General features: G+C 36.4%; 1 protein-coding gene across 1 annotated transcript in view; it reads right to left on the reverse strand.

Annotated features, from left to right (window-relative positions):
* Nucleotides 1–5,363: 5,363 nt before the first annotated feature.
* Nucleotides 5,364–19,571, reverse strand: part of LOC134816299 (centrosomal protein of 112 kDa-like) — a 42,465-nt gene continuing 28,257 nt past the window's right edge. The window contains exons 10-20 of the mRNA XM_063825078.1: nucleotides 18,445–18,580; nucleotides 13,890–13,976; nucleotides 11,386–11,525; nucleotides 11,077–11,187; nucleotides 10,353–10,485; nucleotides 9,641–9,742; nucleotides 7,580–7,660; nucleotides 7,109–7,390; nucleotides 6,846–6,995; nucleotides 6,056–6,185; nucleotides 5,364–5,901 (exon numbers count right to left, since the gene is read on the reverse strand). Of these exons, the coding sequence (XP_063681148.1) occupies nucleotides 5,711–5,901; nucleotides 6,056–6,185; nucleotides 6,846–6,995; nucleotides 7,109–7,390; nucleotides 7,580–7,660; nucleotides 9,641–9,742; nucleotides 10,353–10,485; nucleotides 11,077–11,187; nucleotides 11,386–11,525; nucleotides 13,890–13,976; nucleotides 18,445–18,580 (1,543 nt within the window). The 3' untranslated portion in view covers nucleotides 5,364–5,710. The remainder of the gene's footprint in view (nucleotides 5,902–6,055; nucleotides 6,186–6,845; nucleotides 6,996–7,108; nucleotides 7,391–7,579; nucleotides 7,661–9,640; nucleotides 9,743–10,352; nucleotides 10,486–11,076; nucleotides 11,188–11,385; nucleotides 11,526–13,889; nucleotides 13,977–18,444; nucleotides 18,581–19,571) is intronic.

Below are 19,571 nucleotides of genomic sequence, written 5' to 3' on the forward strand. Positions count from 1 at the left end.
GAGAAATTCAGTCAAAACTGTAAAATTTCGGTCCTGGAAATTTCATCTTCAAAAACTGAAAATGGGACAGAGATTGGGACAATATGATTTTACAATTTTGTTCAGGATTTTGACTTCCAGTATCCCAATTTTTACCATCATCAATTAACTGACTGATTGGTTTCTGGGCAAAAATTTCATCCAATCTGTCAAATTTGTGTTCAGAAAATTTCATATTTGAAAATGGGACGGACTTTTGAAAATACAACTTTTCGTTTTGTTAAGCTTTCTGCTGTGGGCTTCCTCCAACCGAAATCAAACTTCCAGCACCTCAATCGTGTCATATGCCACCCATAGTTGACTTACTAATTGGTTGCGGGTGAGAAATTCAGTCAAAACTGTAAAATTTCGGTCCTTGAAATTTCATCTTCAAAAACTGAAAATGGGACAGAGATTGGGACAATATGATTTTACAATTTTGTTCAGGATTTTGACTTCCAGTATCCTAATTTGGTTTCATAACATCATCAATTAACTGACTGATTGGTTTCTGGGCAAAAATTTCATCCAATCTGTCAAATTTGTGTTCAGAAAATTTCATATTTGAAAATGGGACAGACTTTTGAAAATACAACTTTTCGTTTTGTTAAGCTTCCTGCTGTGGGCTTCCTCCAACCGAAATCAAACTTCCAGCACCTCAATCGTGTCATATGCCACCCTTAGTTGACTTACTAATTGGTTGCGGGTGAGAAATTCAGTCAAAACTGTAAAATTTCGGTCCTGGAAATTTCATCTTCAAAAACTGAAAATGGGACAGAGATTGGGACAATATGATTTTACAATTTTGTTCAGGATTTTGACTTCCAGTATCCCAATTTGGTTTCATACCATCATCAATTAACTGACTGATTGGTTTCTGGGCAAAAATTTCATCCAATCTGTCAAATTTGTGTTCAGAAAATTTCATATTTGAAAATGGGACGGACTTTTGAAAATACAACTTTTCGTTTTGTTAAGCTTTCTGCTGTGGGCTTCCTCCAACCGAAATCAAACTTCCAGCACCTCAATCGTGTCATATGCCACCCATAGTTGACTTACTAATTGGTTGCGGGTGAGAAATTCAGTCAAAACTGTAAAATTTCGGTCCTGGAAATTTCATCTTCAAAAACTGAAAATGGGACAGAGATTGGGACAATATGATTTTACAATTTTGTTCAGGATTTTGACTTCCAGTATCCCAATTTGGTTTCATACCATCATCAATTAACTGACTGATTGGTTTCTGGGCAAAAATTTCATCCAATCTGTCAAATTTGTGTTCAGAAAATTTCATATTTGAAAATGGGACGGACTTTTGAAAATACAACTTTTCGTTTTGTTAAGCTTTCTGCTGTGGGCTTCCTCCAACCGAAATCAAACTTCCAGCACCTCAATCGTGTCATATGCCACCCATAGTTGACTTACTAATTGGTTGCGGGTGAGAAATTCAGTCAAAACTGTAAAATTTCGGTCCTTGAAATTTCATCTTCAAAAACTGAAAATGGGACAGAGATTGGGACAATATGATTTTACAATTTTGTTCAGGATTTTGACTTCCAGTATCCTAATTTGGTTTCATAACATCATCAATTAACTGACTGATTGGTTTCTGGGCAAAAATTTCATCCAATCTGTCAAATTTGTGTTCAGAAAATTTCATATTTGAAAATGGGACAGACTTTTGAAAATACAACTTTTCGTTTTGTTAAGCTTCCTGCTGTGGGCTTCCTCCAACCGAAATCAAACTTCCAGCACCTCAATCGTGTCATATGCCACCCTTAGTTGAATTACTAATTGGTTGCGGGTGAGAAATTCAGTCAAAACTGTAAAATTTCGGTCCTGGAAATTTCATCTTCAAAAACTGAAAATGGGACAGAGATTGGGACAATATGATTTTACAATTTTGTTCAGGATTTTGACTTCCAGTATCCCAATTTGGTTTCATACCATCATCAATTAACTGACTGATTGGTTTCTGGGCAAAAATTTCATCCAATCTGTCAAATTTGTGTTCAGAAAATTTCATATTTGAAAATGGGACGGACTTTTGAAAATACAACTTTTCGTTTTGTTAAGCTTTCTGCTGTGGGCTTCCTCCAACCGAAATCAAACTTCCAGCACCTCAATCGTGTCATATGCCACCCTTAGTTGACTTACTAATTGGTTGCGGGTGAGAAATTCAGTCAAAAGTCAAAACTGTAAAATTTCGGTCCTGGAAATTTCATCTTCAAAAACTGAAAATGGGACAGAGATTGGGACGACATGACTTTACAATTTTGTTCGGGATTTTGACTTCCAGTATCCCAATTTGGTTTCATACCATCATCAATTAACTGATTAATTGGTTTCTGGGCAAAAGTTTCATCCAATCTGTCAAATTTGTGTTCAGAAAATTTCATATTTGAAAATGGGACAGACTTTTGAAAATACAACTTTTCGTTTTGTTAAGCTTTCTGCTGTGGGCTTCCTCCAACCGAAATCAAACTTCCAGCACCTCAATCGTCTTATATGCCACCCATAGTTGACTTACTAATTGGTTGCGGGTGAGAAATTCAGTCAAAACTGTAAAATTTCGGTCCTGGAAATTTCATCTTCAAAAACTGAAAATGGGACAGAGATTGGGACAATATGATTTTACAATTTTGTTCAGGATTTTGACTTCCAGTATCCCAATTTGGTTTCATACCATCATCAATTAACTGACTGATTGGTTTCTGGGCAAAAATTTCATCCAATCTGTCAAATTTGTGTTCAGAAAATTTCATATTTGAAAATGGGACGGACTTTTGAAAATACAACTTTTCGTTTTGTTAAGCTTTCTGCTGTGGGCTTCCTCCAACCGAAATCAAACTTCCAGCACCTCAATCGTGTCATATGCCACCCATAGTTGACTTACTAATTGGTTGCAGGTGAGAAATTCAGTCAAAACTGTAAAATTTCGGTCCTTGAAATTTCATCTTCAAAAACTGAAAATGGGACAGAGATTGGGACAATATGATTTTACAATTTTGTTCAGGATTTTGACTTCCAGTATCCTAATTTGGTTTCATAACATCATCAATTAACTGACTGATTGGTTTCTGGGCAAAAATTTCATCCAATCTGTCAAATTTGTGTTCAGAAAATTTCATATTTGAAAATGGGACAGACTTTTGAAAATACAACTTTTCGTTTTGTTAAGCTTTCTGCTGTGGGCTTCCTCCAACCGAAATCAAACTTCCAGCACCTCAATCGCGTCATATGCCACCCATAGTTGACTTACTAATTGGTTGCGGGTGAGAAATTCAGTCAAAACTGTAAAATTTCGGTCCTGGAAATTTCATCTTCAAAAACTGAAAATGGGACAGAGATTGGGACGACATGATTTTACAATTTTATTCGGGATTTTGACTTCCAGTATCCCAATTTGGTTTCATACCATCATCAATTAACTGATTAATTGGTTTCTGGGCAAAAGTTTCATCCAATCTGTCAAATTTGTGTTCAGAAAATTTCATATTTGAAAATGGGACAGACTTTTGAAAATACAACTTTTCGTTTTGTTAAGCTTTCTGCTGTGGGCTTCCTCCAACCGAAATCAAACTTCCAGCACCTCAATCGTGTCATATGCCACCCGTAGTTGACTTACTAATTGGTTGCGGGTGAGAAATTCAGTCAAAACTGTAAAATTTTGGTCCTGGAAATTTCATATTCAAAAACTGAAAATGGGACAGAGATTGGGACAATATTATTTTACAATTTTGTTCAGGATTTTGACTTCCAGTATCCCAATTTGGTTTCATACCATCATCAATTAACTGACTGATTGGTTTCTGGGCAAAAATTTCATCCAATCTGTCAAATTTGTGTTCAGAAAATTTCATATTTGAAAATGGGACGGACTTTTGAAAATACAACTTTTCGTTTTGTTAAGCTTTCTGCTGTGGGCTTCCTCCAACCGAAATCAAACTTCCAGCACCTCAATCGTGTCATATGCCACCCATAGTTGACTTACTAATTGGTTGCGGGTGAGAAATTCAGTCAAAACTGTAAAATTTCGGTCCTGGAAATTTCATCTTCAAAAACTGAAAATGGGACAGAGATTGGGACAATATGATTTTACAATTTTGTTCGGGATTTTGACTTCCAGTATCCCAATTTGGTTTCATACCATCATCAATTAACTGACTGATTGGTTTCTGGGCAAAAATTTCATCCAATCTGTCAAATTTGTGTTCAGAAAATTTCATATTTGAAAATGGGACAGACTTTTGAAAATACAACTTTTCGTTTTGTTAAGCTTCCTGCTGTGGGCTTCCTCCAACCGAAATCAAACTTCCAGCACCTCAATCGTGTCATATGCCACCCTTAGATGACTTACTAATTGGTTGCGGGTGAGAAATTCAGTCAAAACTGTAAAATTTCGGTCCTGGAAATTTCATCTTCAAAAACTGAAAATGGGACAGAGATTGGGACGACATGATTTTACAATTTTGTTCGGGATTTTGACTTCCAGTATCCCAATTTGGTTTCATACCATCATCAATTAACTGATTAATTGGTTTCTGGGCAAAAGTTTCATCCAATCTGTCAAATTTGTGTTCAGAAAATTTCATATTTAAAATGGGACAGACTTTTGAAAATACAACTTTTCGTTTTGTTAAGCTTTCTGCTGTGGGCTTCCTCCAACCGAAATCAAACTTCCAGCACCTCAATCGTGTCATATGCCACCCGTAGTTGACTTACTAATTGGTTGCGGGTGAGAAATTCAGTCAAAACTGTAAAATTTCGGTCCTGGAAATTTCATCTTCAAAAACTGAAAATGGGACAGAGATTGGGACAATATGATTTTACAATTTTGTTCAGGATTTTGACTTCCAGTATCCCAATTTGGTTTCATACCATCATCAATTAACTGACTGATTGGTTTCTGGGCAAAAATTTCATCCAATCTGTCAAATTTGTGTTCAGAAAATTTCATATTTGAAAATGGGACAGACTTTTGAAAATACAACTTTTCGTTTTGTTAAGCTTTCTGCTGTGGGCTTCCTCCAACCGAAATCAAACTTCCAGCACCTCAATCGTGTCATATGCCACCCATAGTTGACTTACTAATTGGTTGCGGGTGAGAAATTCAGTCAAAACTGTAAAATTTCGGAAAATTTCCTGGAAATTTCACCTTCAAAAACTGAATATGGGACAGAGATTGGGATTCAGAACGCAGTTATTTCTGCGGGAATCTTCTTTCCTTCTTTTTTGTTTGTTTATTAATCGTATTTACAGGATATTTGTTTGTTAAATCGACGAAATTTAACTTACAGTTTTGTTCCAAAAAGTCAGTACTCAGTATTCTTACTTATTTTATTCATAATGTTGACAATATCTGAAAATTTGCAAATATGCTTGGATTTTAAACATAGCCATGAAGTTCAAAGACTGCTCCGCGAAAGAAAATAAACAAACAATTAAATTAGGTAATAGTCAATTCTAATTGTATTGCAATCTTATTTCTCAATACGTCAAAAGTTTTAAAGTAACTTATTGATATTATACGCTGAACCAATAGAAAAAAGTAAATACAAAATATGTCCACAATAATAAACGCAATCAAAACCGTGCGTCAGTTATGAAAAATACTAACTATTCGATACTTTTAACTGTTATTCAAACAGTAACCGTCCCATCTTGGTATTATCTAAACTTTCAAAAAACACTATCTAGCTTTCAGGAATGGACTGCCTCTGGCTGAAACCTTATTAGGAGTTCTGTTTGGAGTGTTCCTTTTAGTTCTGCTATTTAACTCCGATTGTAGGATACCAGCCTTCTGTTCCAATATAGTACTCTGCGCTTTCAGAGCTGCGATGGTTTCCTCTAACTCCTCTCTTACACTCAGAGGCATTACACCTAGAGGGATAAAATGGTTACCATGGCAACAGATTGCATTATTCCTTAATATATCATGATAACAAAGGCGTCAAACCATGGCGACTAGACAGGTTAACGTTAGTTATTTTATTTATCGAAAAGTTTCATTCAGTGTAACAATGTTTGAACTCACCCCTCATTTTCTCCTCATAGATTAGTTTGGTGCGTGTAATCTTCTCCTCCATTTCCAGCTCCAACATCTTACATCTCTTATCTTGGTGTCTAATCATACTCCTCTGAGTTTCCACCTCCTGCTCTAATGCCTGGGAACATACAGGAGTACTTTACCGGCACTATTATCCAACCAAGGTTACCGGCCCTACTACTCGACCAAGGTTACCGGCCGTACTACTCAACCAAGGTTACCGGCCCTATTATTCAACCAAGGTTATCGGCCGAACAAAACGGTTTTACAAAAACCCTAATCCTGACCATAACCCTGAAGCTATCCATAACCCTAACCAAAACCCTAACCTGAGCCCAAAACAATCGAATTCGTGTTTTACTAGCCTTTCACGTGACTAAAACAGTTTTTTGCACATAACTCTACAGGGAAGCATTTCTACCCTACATCATGGGGTGATTCGGAATCAGCGTCCAAAAATACACCGAGCTGGTTTTCATTCACCCTCAGAGCCTTTTCACACAACAAATTTTTAATTTGGGCGAGCGATTTAGTGGGAGCGACCTTTTTCCCCCGTTAAACTAATCTGTATCAAAACATTTCGTTTTTTCAGTCAGCTGATTCCTCGCATATTTTATATTTAGAACCGGAACAGTCGAATGGTGAAATACTATGCATTGGGATATAGGAGTTTCAGTAATCATCAAAGTAGTAGAACTGTTTCGCTAGTAGCCATATGGCTGTCTACACAGTCTAAAAGGCTGGTGTGGTCACTGATATCAGATAGAGGAAGACCCACCTTGACTATTCCTCGCTGTCTCTGTTCCTCGTCTACTTTAGCGAGCTCGATCTCCTGATACAGCTTCTTAATACTTCTCTCATACATTACCGCTTGTCTCTTAGTCTCCTCCTGAGCCAAATCAGCTGTAGACTGCGCCTTTTCTAGCCCCTGCAAACAGTTTATTTAATTCTAATTTTTAACAGATAGATACTTATAAATTGTTGTTATGTGGTCCTTTGTGTACGTTTGATTGAAGATGATTCCCCCTGAAGTAATTATACCTGTGAGTTTTGTTGGAAGCGATGGTCGAACTCCTCCTCTATCATTTTAATTCTAGAGTTAGTTTTGTGAGTTAACTTCTCCAGTTCCCTAGCATGTTTTTTGTTGATGTCCTCTAGCTCAGCTCGGTGTGAGACCGCTAACTTCTCCCCATCTATCTGGTTCTGTTTCCTCTCCTTCTCTCTCAGCGCTGCTGCTTCGCTGACAGTCCTTTTGTGACTCTTCCTGGACTCTTCCACCTCGTTAGCAAGACTATCTATTTTACTCCGTAACTCGTCTGATTTCTAGAATGGTATATATTTATCATATTTTAAAGTTTAATGTTACCTTAATCAGCGTGTCTTCCTACGTTTTAAAGTAATATATCTATGCGCTGGTTGGGAGGTTTTCATACACATAATACGAGAGGAATGTTCTGTAGAGTAAGCCTACCCGTCTCAACTAAAATACAACTGTTTTTAGGTAAAAAGTACCTCAATTTCATCAGCAAGACGATTTTTGTTTTTCCGGTCCATCTCTTCCAATTCGGATGTCTTCTCTTCTTCGAGACGTTTCTGAAAGTCAAGATGAATTTAAGTTACTTGTGTCTTAAGTTAGCTAGTATTAGTGTATGGAATATTGATTAAACAAAATAAGAAGGCAATTAGGAAGACAACTTTAACAATAAAGATCTGTTGAGAATGCGCTTGTAAATAAATAAGCTAAGATAACGCATTTTGGAGGATAGTCGACGCAGAACTTTGATATTTAAAATGTCTGCGCGCGTTACAACATTGAAGAAAAACATTGGCGGTAAAATGGCAATTTTTAAAAATCAACAACTCTGAATTTAACGATAAATGATAATAGAGATACTAATCAGAAAATAATGTTTAATCAATGAATAAGAACACTGCAATTATCCACGAATATATGTCAAAGGACACAAGGCAGCTTACTTTATCTGTTAGGCGTTACTAGGTTTAAAATCAAATTCAATCAAATTTGTGTTATCTTTAGTACTGCCCGTTCCCCGCTTATCAGCTATCATACGTAATGGAATGGTCTTTCAAACATGACACATTCTATATCTTAAAAGTCAGAAGTCAACATTTCACATGTCACATATTTGTAGTTAGTCTGTCCGTTTGGATTAAACCGCCATTTCGTCCTTATTTTCGAAATGTTCGACTATGTTAAATCGCAGACAATTCATCAACAATTTTATTCCAAACTTTACTTCTGTTCATGTTAAGACGTAGCTGGACGGAGTAGAATGCTTAAGAACTGCAAGTGAGCAATGAGCAACAATACAATTAGGTTTTAGTAGACGATCTTATTGATATAGTCGTACTGTGTTGTGTACAGTACACCATAATTTCAACTCAGCAAGGTCTCCAAGATATATAATATGTGCATATAATATGTGCATATTCTGTATTCGTATAGATTAATTCAGTTGTGTGCGCTCTGTTTGTACAAATACCAACTTATAGCGAATACCAACCAGTGTTAGTAGCCGAGTATTCGTTGACATATAATATGGACTATAGTTTTATCAAACTGAGATTGCAGGTCTCTGACATTGCATGTCTTAGTTACTTTGGTCAGGATATGGTCGAGAACTTTCCTGGAAAAGACCACATACCTTTGGCCAAGGCGGCTCGTCAAGAAATTGCGCGCCATTAAAAACAATATGAGGATTAGCCCACCACGGAGAACTATATAAGCGTGATTCCGCCGAATGCCGATAGTTCAGCTTGCATAATATTTACACATAATATTTACACATAATAACAGAGTCTCTCAGTCTCTCACTGCGACTATACTAGGATAATTACCACAAGTAAGCTATGCTAATGATCTGCACTAAGATACGTTAAACTAATGACATACAAATATTGTTCACTCCGTCCTCTAGATACTAGATACTAGCAAGCTACTTCACTGCACGGCACATCATAATATCCTTTAAACTATGACACCGTGTACCCCCATACATTATGCATATCAATATACGGCTCAATATCTACTACAGCGTGTAGTTGAACTGTGTTACGGTGCGCTCTATTGTGTAGGGACAAGTAATTAAATGTTATCGTAACTCTTCTCATTGGGGCAGACTCTCTGTCATTCTCCCTGGGTTTGCTTTGCTCTCTTAGCTCTAGCAGAGCTCAGAAGGGTATATGTACCCTTTGTATTATTATTATTATATGTAATATATCGTATTATATTATGTAATATATCGTGTTTTATGTTGTAATCTTTGTTTAGCTTGTTGCTAAATCTCATGTTGTTTATTGACGAAAGCCGACTTTTCATTCCTCGTCATTTTACGTTCGATTTGGGACTGTTTTCAGTTGTAGTAGTGTAGGTTTTAGGGTGTAAGATTAACGGTTATGTGCAAGGCTCCGTTTAAAATCACTTATTCATTTGCACTGTGTATAACTAACACAATAACAATGTGCAGTGTGTATAATATAATACATCCCACATGATGCGGGCCACATCTATTCTAAACCATTATAATACAACTAACTGTATATATAACTAACCCTATCTTCGTCCTGCACTTTCTGTAGGTCTCCTATTTCGCTGTGGTATTTCTCTATCAGCTCTTGTTTCTCTCGTTCTGTCTTCATCTGTAATTCAGCCACCTGAACAACAAACTGTTTACTGAATAGATTAATAACTTTCCTTATACTGAGTACATAATATTAAAGTCCTTCATAAACTAATTCAGTGGGTATCAAACTCAAATGAGCGACGATTTATTCGACAAATACCGCCTTCTAACTTCATCAGAAACAACAGCTCAAACATTGAAACACGATCACCGTTTTTGTTAAGAAATATTACTCGTAATACTGTCACCATGGTAACAAAATGTTGCCCGTAATACTGCAATCGCGGGGAATGGATGTAGGAGACGAGACACCCACGTCATTGGCCATGTTTTTAATTTGATACACCTTCTAAAAATACTGTCCAGTATTTCATTACGTATCCACGATATGGCTTCTGTTTCACTACAATTGGAGTTCCCTGCTGTTCAATTTTTACAGAACGCTTCAAATTTCATGTTACTAACATTGTTAGCAGCTTCATATTTTCTTTTGCAATCGCCTTTATCACATTGGATTTATTTGTCGCTGTGGACTTTTTTAAAGATTTTGTTTTTTCATTTTGTCTGACTCCCTGTTCTCACGTTTCCCTGTTGTCTCCCCCCCCCCCTCCCTGTCGGTCGGTTGGCAAACTAATACTAACCGTCTCATCGCATCTAAGTTTCTCCTCGTTTATTCGTTTGTTGTATTCCACATCCAGTTTCTCTCTCTCGTACGCCGCTTTCTCCAGATCTTCCTCCAGGGCAAACACTTGTTGTTGCACTTCTTTATACAACCTGGTTACCAGGGTAACGTCAGTCATTTTACATTCATATTAGCGATTAGTTTCATAAAAGATAGCTGATAATAAAGTATCTGGATACATACAGACTACAGTCTCGATATCGTCTAGTAAGATTCTAGAAGCAGGATGTAAATAACTTGGAGCAGTGCCAAGTACAGGGCAATTAGACCCATTACCACTACATAACGACTTAATTATATATTATACAAGCATGTGATGGGCGTACTACAGAGACAGGATTGATTTATATGCTAATATAAACTTTTAGAAGTATGGTTACGCAGTTTCACCTAATTTCATATTTAAGGCGTTGACTTATTATCATTGATTGTGGAACTATCCCAACAGCTTCAAATATTATAAGTGTTGTTTGGTTTACCGTTTGAATATTTTTATGAGCTGTTTTTTTAACAATTATAAGATGTTTCCGCATTCTAAAGATAAAGCGTCAAAACTCGATGTAAAAATATATCTAATATAATTCTAAGAGTTCGAATAACAGGTTTAATAACTGGTTACACTTACAGAGTTTACATCTCTTAGTATTAATCACTCAATTAGCACTAATTAACTAGTTAATTACCTGTCAGTATTGTTCTGCATTTCCTTCTTCAGATCGTTCAGGGCTCTCTCGGATTGTTGGTTCTGAAGCTTCTGGGCTTCGTACAGTTCTCTCACTTCCTTATCTTTTCTCCTGTAACATAAAAACATTGCTAAAATTTCCTTATCTTTTCTCCTGTAAGATAAACACTAACACACTGCTCACACTTTCTTATCTTTCTTATCCTTCTTATCTTTCCTCCTGTAACACTAACAATCATTACTCTGTAACACCGTGTAACACTGATTAACACACCAACTAACACTGTCTGTCTGTTTAGTATCTACTAACCTCAGCTCTCTCTTTAGTTCTGTGACCTCGTTCTGAGATTCCATATGTTTCTTATCTGCACTCTTTTCAGCACCTCTCAGTTTCTTCTCACAAAGTCTCTCCAGTTTAGTCACCGCTGATTTGTGCTCTGTTTCTAGTTCCTGACAACAAAAATACAGTCTTGAGGTGGGTTGGGTTTGAGGGTTGGGTTTGAGGGTTGGGTGGGGGTGGAGAGGGGTTCAGCAGTATTTTGAGGCCAATTATTCCTCGTCATTGAGTTAGTTACAGCTCTTACTCTCTTCCAGAGATAATAGTTCCTAGTTATCTTATCTCACGCGGGTAAGTTAACAAGATGGTGTGTTAGAAATGGGACCTCTACAGCACAAGTGCGAATGTACACACTATAACTACAGTAAAGCCTCTACATTATACCAGTTTATATTCGAAAAGTGCACGGTATAGAAAAATACCGGTATAGCTGTATAACTATAGAGAGGTTCACATGATCCCAATTCCCAGCAACTTCAGTCACTCAATAACCTGCCAAATCACCACCAAATCCGATATGGCCTATGTATGATAAATCATATTTCTTGCACAAAACGAGTTAATTAATCTAAATTCCGGGGAAAAGAAGAGACAAGGTACCTGGTACAGAGAGGCCCGGTACAGAGAGGTTTGACTGTACTTATTGTTATGTAAGTTTATTGTGTAATATCTCTATGTGCAATGTACTAGGCTTTAGCGAGGGGAAAAGGGCACGGACAGCCTTTGATACAAATTTACGGATACTGCGATATTCATGTGACTAATATCAGCCCTATACTACTGATATAGTTGTGTAATTTCACGAATAGTTGTGTAAATTTCAAAAGTTGTGCAATTTCACGAATACTGCGACATTCGTATGACAAACTTCTGCCCAAAAGTTTTATAGCGTAGTAGTCATTTGTCGAACATTGATCCCTGTGTGTCGTTTATTCTTCCGAATTGTTCAATTTATTGCACATTATATTGAATTTGTGACAAACGAATAAAGATTAGTTACGGAGGAATACATTCAAACAGCCATCTCATATTGTTCTTGAAACGTCTCCGTTCACTTGACACCGACTGTTAATTTAATTCAATGAAACAAGAAATTTCAATGAAACAAGAAATTTAATTTTAGCACATTTTTACAGAATGAAAAGATGTAAAACAATTCATAAAATATAATGCCCATTTGGTGTTTGACTTTTTGTCCTTGACTGCTAGTTTGGTTTTGGAAGGACAGGTAACTAACGGGGCAAGGAATGCGCGTGCCTGGAAGCTTTTGCACACACCGAAACGCTAGTTCAGTTAAGTTTATAGAGACAAGGCTCAGATTAGGACTAGAAGAAAAATTGTAAGCAGACATTAGGGGTTCTGTTTATAGTTGTTATTATAGGTTGCAGTCTTGTTGTGATAAAAAGTCGACACTAAAACATTCTTTAGTTTATATTGTGTAGTTCAAGGATATAAAATGCAGCTTAAAGTTGGATATTGGAGAGCTGGCGAAAGATTATGGCCTTTGTATCAATGGTTATAATAAGCTATAAATATCTTAAACTATACAGTGCTAATTAAAAATTTCTTTAAACTTCATTCTCAAATTATATTTTTAAAATTCAAAAGTAAATATACAATCATTTTATTAAAACTTTCTCACACATACTTTACTCACAGGACAAGACTTGGAAAACAGTAGCCTAGGGTAATTTTAATTGAGATGTGTGTGACCAGCCAGTTATAATGTTTGGGAAATAAGATTTGCGCAGTCAATTAGTTCTGTAGATATTATTAATCAGAATGTAGCGTTTCATTAACTTAAATAAGTCCTAATGCTGTTTTGTAAATACTCGGAGTTAACAAAGTAGTATCTCATTGTTTTCTATTTCATTACACGGCAGGGCTGGTCTCAAAAATACGTTTGTTCGGTGAAACAGGAGAAGTTTTCAGCGATCTGCCCTGTGGGGTTCCATATGATTTTTCTCGAACTTTTGCCTCAGTTTAATTCCGGAGGAGGCCTCAATAGTGTTTACTAACAGAGTCTGTACATTCAAATAACACCACACATTCTAATTTTATTAGTGTGATCTGATACTCGCCCTGCAGCCTTTAGTACGTTATAATGCGGTATATACCGGGTAACTACCAGGGTTTGAATAAGCTCTGTTCTGCGTTTTATTGAGAGCTGTTGTTTTCTTTGTAGTGAGATCATTTGCATTGCAGTAGTGGTGACGTCATGACTACACAGAAAATTGTATCATCAGTCTCCGAGATTCGGTGTGACGTTACCAGAGAATATTTTATAAACATTCTCCCTTTTGTTAAAGTTGTTGTAAGTTGTGACTGTTTACACTCTACCCTGTTGATGACCGTTGTTATCTGGATTTGATTTTCTACACATTCTTAACCAGACTATTAAATATTAATTATTGTTAACAAACTAAAACATTATCTATTTCTAGATTCTAGAACATTCTAGGACTATTTAAACGTACCCAAACTCTATTATCCAACGTTCTCTGCAGTTCATCGTTCGTATCTTTACTCTCCTTCAGTTCCCCTTCTAGTGCACCCTTCTTCTCCTGAAAATAACATCACTCAATCAATAATCAGGCTATAAAGTTATAAAGAGGAAATTTTGATATATTCTTCATTCTCCAGACTGGAAATTTTGGCAAAATGCCAATATTTGCCGGAAAATATTGATGGTGTGGTGAATGAACCATCATATACGTTAATTTACAGTGATACGCAGTAATTTGTATACCCTAGACTCCGCGACTATTTTCTAATAGGAAAACTAGCGTTCATAAAATTACGATGATATCATTCATCATATTTTTTATGAATATTAACATATTATTGAGTTATTGAACAACCTAACATTGGGTTCGATGTTCCAAATTTCTCAGTTTTTCTTTTGTTCCACCCCATTCTTAAGATCGCTTAAGTTACTTGTCGCCCTAAATTGACGGAATGTTTATTTTTAGGTTCGCATATTACAAAAAAGACTGTGGTAAAAGAGACTGTCTTGTCAGACACATATTGTGAATTGTCAAGTTTAATTTTTATTAACTAGTTCTATAGGAACAGGACCAGGGATGCTTCTTGCAAAATATTCGGAATATTCTGAACATTGAAACAAGAAAAGAAACAATCACGACGGGTGTGCTTGTTGTTTTGTGTCTGTTATGGTTACCATCACCATGTTTACCTATTAAAACCTATTCTGAATGTTTTGCACTAGAATGTAGAAATGTTCACCTAATGACTGGGAACTGTTCATAAATCGTAACCTACCGGCTACCAACTTAGTTCAAGTGCTTATAATTTCTAAAAAAATGATTGCAGTAAATTAATTAACAGAATAAGGTGATCGATTCTCCGGAAGTATCACTTCTGACGGACGTGGACTAGAGAAAAATATATCCGACTATTCTCACACTGCACTATCCGGTTACATCTTTATTTGATCATCGTTCATCTTATCTGAATTGTAAACAGCTGGACGAAAAATAAAATTGATTTGTTTTATTTTCTAGAAGCCATTTCTCAGTGCATATTTATTTCCTTGATTTCGCTTTTAAACTGCAATATCAATTCTAAAATATAACCGGGGACTCAAGGTTCGACCGGGATCCCGGCTTAATCTTTTCGCCAACTTGAAAGACCTTTCACTTGCGACTTAGAAAGGAGTTGGACACAGATAGATCCAGACAAGATGGTTCAGATGGGGTACAGAGTGTGATTATTTTCGCCAGAACTCCAAGTGATTACGTCTCTGGGGCTCCAGCGTGTCCTTCAAATATCTAGTAACCTCGTTCCATACCAAGTTGTTCGGAGATCCGGGCTCGTCTGAAGTACTGCGTAGGAGTTGATCACTTGGTTCCAAGTACCTTAGGGCCAATAAATTTGGTTCACAATAAATTTGGTTACCATAATTTTGGTCACCATAATTTTATGGCTTTTCGACTTTTCGAGACCATTTTCCATTCCATTTACAACAAATTTAGTCTACCCCGTCTGAGCATTACAGATTAAGCTGCAATGCATTACTCAGGAATTTCAATAACATCAGATCCAGAGTTTGTGACTCTGTATCACTAAAGCACTTAGTTCTTCAGTACACTGTTCAGTTTCTTTTTCGCCCTTTTTCGATTTTACCATTTCTGTCGGTACGACGTAGTTTATGTCGATATGATCCTTCAGCCGTTTCAACAGAGCATGCATTGGGATGGATCGATTAAAAATATAATGTCCAAGAGGAGCTCTAACCCTTTAAGTGCAATAGGAATTTGGTACGGTTTTGTGCAGTAGGAACGGTGATGTCATTATATTGATTATAAAGCCCTATAAACAATGTAAGCTTTATAATATTCAATATTCATGTCATATAATTATATGCTCTACTGAAATTTTGGTCTCCTTTAAAATTAGTCGCCGAAAAATTTAGTCTCATGAAATTTGGTTTACAACAATTAGAGTCAAAAGTTTGACTAAATTTATGGTAGACTAAATTTGTTGTTCTTAAGGAAGCTGCATCATCGTCAATCTCTCTGACTGAGTCGTCAGTATCACTGTTTCTTCCCTTTTCGATATCACTGTCCACACTGTACTCTTTCTTTGTCCGAAGCCCACTGCACCTCTCTCTTAGACTTAGAGATCAGAAACTCTTTGGCAGCTTGAGATTACTCTCTACAAGTAAAAACAGTTGCCTTGTAAGTAAATTAGAGTCGCTCTGAGAGAGTAAAACACTTATTAAAAAATCGCCAACAATTTTCATATTTTTCTGGAAAGTTTTGGGCGGTCATGAGCGTGAATAATTATGTCCGTGAAAAATTTGGTCCGTGAAAAATTTGTCCGTGACAATTATGTCCGATAAGGTATTATTTAAATACTGCACCAACACCATTATAGTTATACATTATTTATATACATTATATAAGATCAAAGAATATTGAAATGAAATTTTCTTAGCTATGATCCCGGTCCCAATCCTCCAATTCCGGCTTAATCCCGGTCCCGGTCGTATTCCCGGTCCCGGTCGTATTCCCGGTCCCGGTCTTATTTCCGGTCCCAGTCTTATTCCCGGTCCCGGCTTAATCCTGGTCCCAGCACTTTTTTCCGGTCCCGGTCGCGGGCCCGGCCAAAAAAGCGGTTCCGGTCGATCCTTGACCGGGGTTATTTTCTTATTTAGGTAGCGAGGTATTAAAGCGAGGAGGTTGGGATATTCAGCATAATAATTATTGACTGATAACAGAGTATTCCCTCGTAACAAGTTATAGGGGCCTTGTTCTGTGGACCATATTATCACCTTATATGGAAGTGTTACCAAGGTGACATGACCATATACGGTGATAAACCATGTAGCCAGAGACAGATGATTCCGGCCTGTTCGTGGTTTTCTCCATCTTAAATTTAATAAGTGACGTACTCAAAGCAGGCCGCCATGTCAAGTTAATAAGGAAGTAGAGTTTCTAATCTAGTAGTACTGGTTACCAAAGTGGGAAAGTGAGTGGTGCTAGCCTCTGATATATTTGTTAGTGTCACGTGGTCACGCGGTAAATCGGCCTAGTTAACTTGAGTCAGCATTCTGGATTTTAATCGGTTACTAGGTTACTACCCATGCTTGTGCTCGGTATACGTTTTACTTTGTATCTGTCATTTGCTGTCTTTCATTTCCATAACTAACAAAGGTTGTGGGTTACTTTTCGTGTTACTTTTAAAGTATTGCGGTGTTCCTGGGTTATCAGTTTTAGATCAGTCCTCTGAGATCTTTGAATCTCATATGACTTATGAGCAGTAAGATATCTCACTATATATAAAGCGAGACGATATATATATATAATATATATATATATTTATTTATATATCCGTACCATTTTACTGACACCACGGCATAAATTTTAACACGACTTTTCGCAAAAACCGTAAAAGATATAGAACTTAAACCTTTTTGACTGGTTCAAATGCTTATGAAAAAATAAAAAATTGGCCAAGGAATAAGAATTTTAGTGCCCAAAATTTGGACCCCCAAGTGTCCTTTTTTCCTTTTTTTAACAAATATTAAAAATGTTTTAAATCTGCTCTTAAGTAGGTAAGGGTGACTAAAAGGTTGTAACTCAAAACCCAGTGAGTCCATCACATTACTTTTCCAACACATCATTGTCTGACGTCTGTTCTTTAGTGTTGTTTAAGCACTGCCACTATAATTTATCTTGATTTTAGTTTGAATTGAAGTGGAGTTTGACGGGTTCCTGCTAGTTAATAGAAAAGGAGGAGAGTGTTATTTTAATTTGTTTCAGGGACCACTTCCAACTGTCAACACAACAATACAGATGTTTTTGCAGTTGCAGTTTTTTCAGATAAGAGACATCTTAAAATAATCTTAATTATTTTAAAATATTAAAATAATTCCTCATTTATTTTAGCATATGTGTGTATACTGTACAGAATGTTTCAAAACTCGTGTCCAAATTTTGAATGGCCCTTAAAACCTAACAAATAGGTCAAACAGTTTTTTGTATGTCATATTTTTGTGTATCACATATTTGTACCACATATTTGTATATAATTACTGCTTTAAACATATGCTCTCTTTTCTTATACCCTCACACCAATTGACGCTAGCTACTTGTTTTATTATCTTGTGTAACATACATAAGATACATTAGTTCTATATATTTTATTTTAATGTGATTGTCTTCTTTCTGTGCATAACCATCGTTTGTTATCGTTACAACGTTAAACTCAACCTCTTCAGCTCTCTTACCGTGCTGCCCATTTAAATATACATTCGAATATTCCTTACGTATCATAGCATGTGACGTAACAAACAGTTTTAAAGTATATTTTATTGTCTTGACTTAATAAATGTTTTAAAGTATACTGTTGGTTGGCTACAATACGTTTATTAAACGTATAATAGTATGTGATTTATTAAAAAGTTTTAAAATATACTGTCAAGAAATATACAAATAAAAGTGCACCTAGAAACGGTTTAAACTGTACCGAAGAACACTGTCTTAAGTGGCCAGCACCATCAGTTACCTGTAATTTGCAGAGAGAGTGTGTGTATTCTTGTCTCGCTAGTTCTGATGCTGTATGTGCTGAGTTTTGTTGCTCCTCTACACTTTCTGTGTACGCTTTCTCTGACTTCTTAATCTCCTCAGACAGTTCGCGTACCCTTATTAAAGTATGAATAATGTTATAACTTTATTTATACTGAGTAATATCAGCCGTAACTTGTAAGCAGTAGCCGGGCGTAGCCCTTCCGTCGAGAAATTAATCCCGGATGGCGGATAGAATAAGAAAAAATAGTTAATCCAGGAATTTCATGACTTTTCTACTTTTCTAGAAACATTTACAGTCGAGTATTATTGGATCTATGTTCTTGTGAGTATGAAGTGTGAAATATGCGCCAGCGCCAAATTGAATTGCATAATTCAATACCTTTGACTCACGAGTAATATTCCGATTCTGAGAAAAATCAGGTTCGTTTGAAAAATCCTCACTGCCCGATTTTTCGACAGCCCGTAGTTAAGATATTTAGTTATCATATATATTTACTAGTTAGAGCACTTGAGTTTAATATCATCTGTGTAAGCAAGTTATTAGTTTATGTTCCAATTAAAAACAGAGTGTTTGTAGATTTTAATTACACTACACAGTGATGTAGCATGTAACTATAGTAACGGTCACCATAACACTAGCAACGTTCACTGTAACCTTAGTAACGTTCGCTGTAACCTTAGTTACGTGAGATTATACGTAAGATGACATAGCTGCAGAAAGCACACTCAGCACTGAGTTAGTGTTTCAGGAGCTATTCAGGGCTGCTCATCCACTATGATATTTATTGTTGTGGTGTGTTCACTGTTTATTTGTAACGTTATACCTCACTCCCTCCCCACACCTGTCCATCAGTTGATTAAATCACTACATTAATAGCGCGTTAATCAAGTGCTAGCTTTTATTTGTTACAGCATCACGAGCATGTATGTTTGTGTTTATAGTTTGTTCTGTTGTGTATTTTGGCGAGGTAAAATCTGATTAGAATTAACTGGGGAGTAGAATTACATGTATCGTGTACCGACTCTGCGCATCTATTGCGTCATACGCAATCCTAATGCGTTTTACGACACAGAAATATAATAATCGGTGTACTGCACAAATTC

This window comes from Bolinopsis microptera, chromosome 6 (assembly GCF_026151205.1).
Source record: "Bolinopsis microptera isolate Bmic1 chromosome 6, MBARI_Bmic_1.0, whole genome shotgun sequence".
NCBI classification, from domain to species: Eukaryota; Metazoa; Ctenophora; class Tentaculata; order Lobata; family Bolinopsidae; genus Bolinopsis; species Bolinopsis microptera.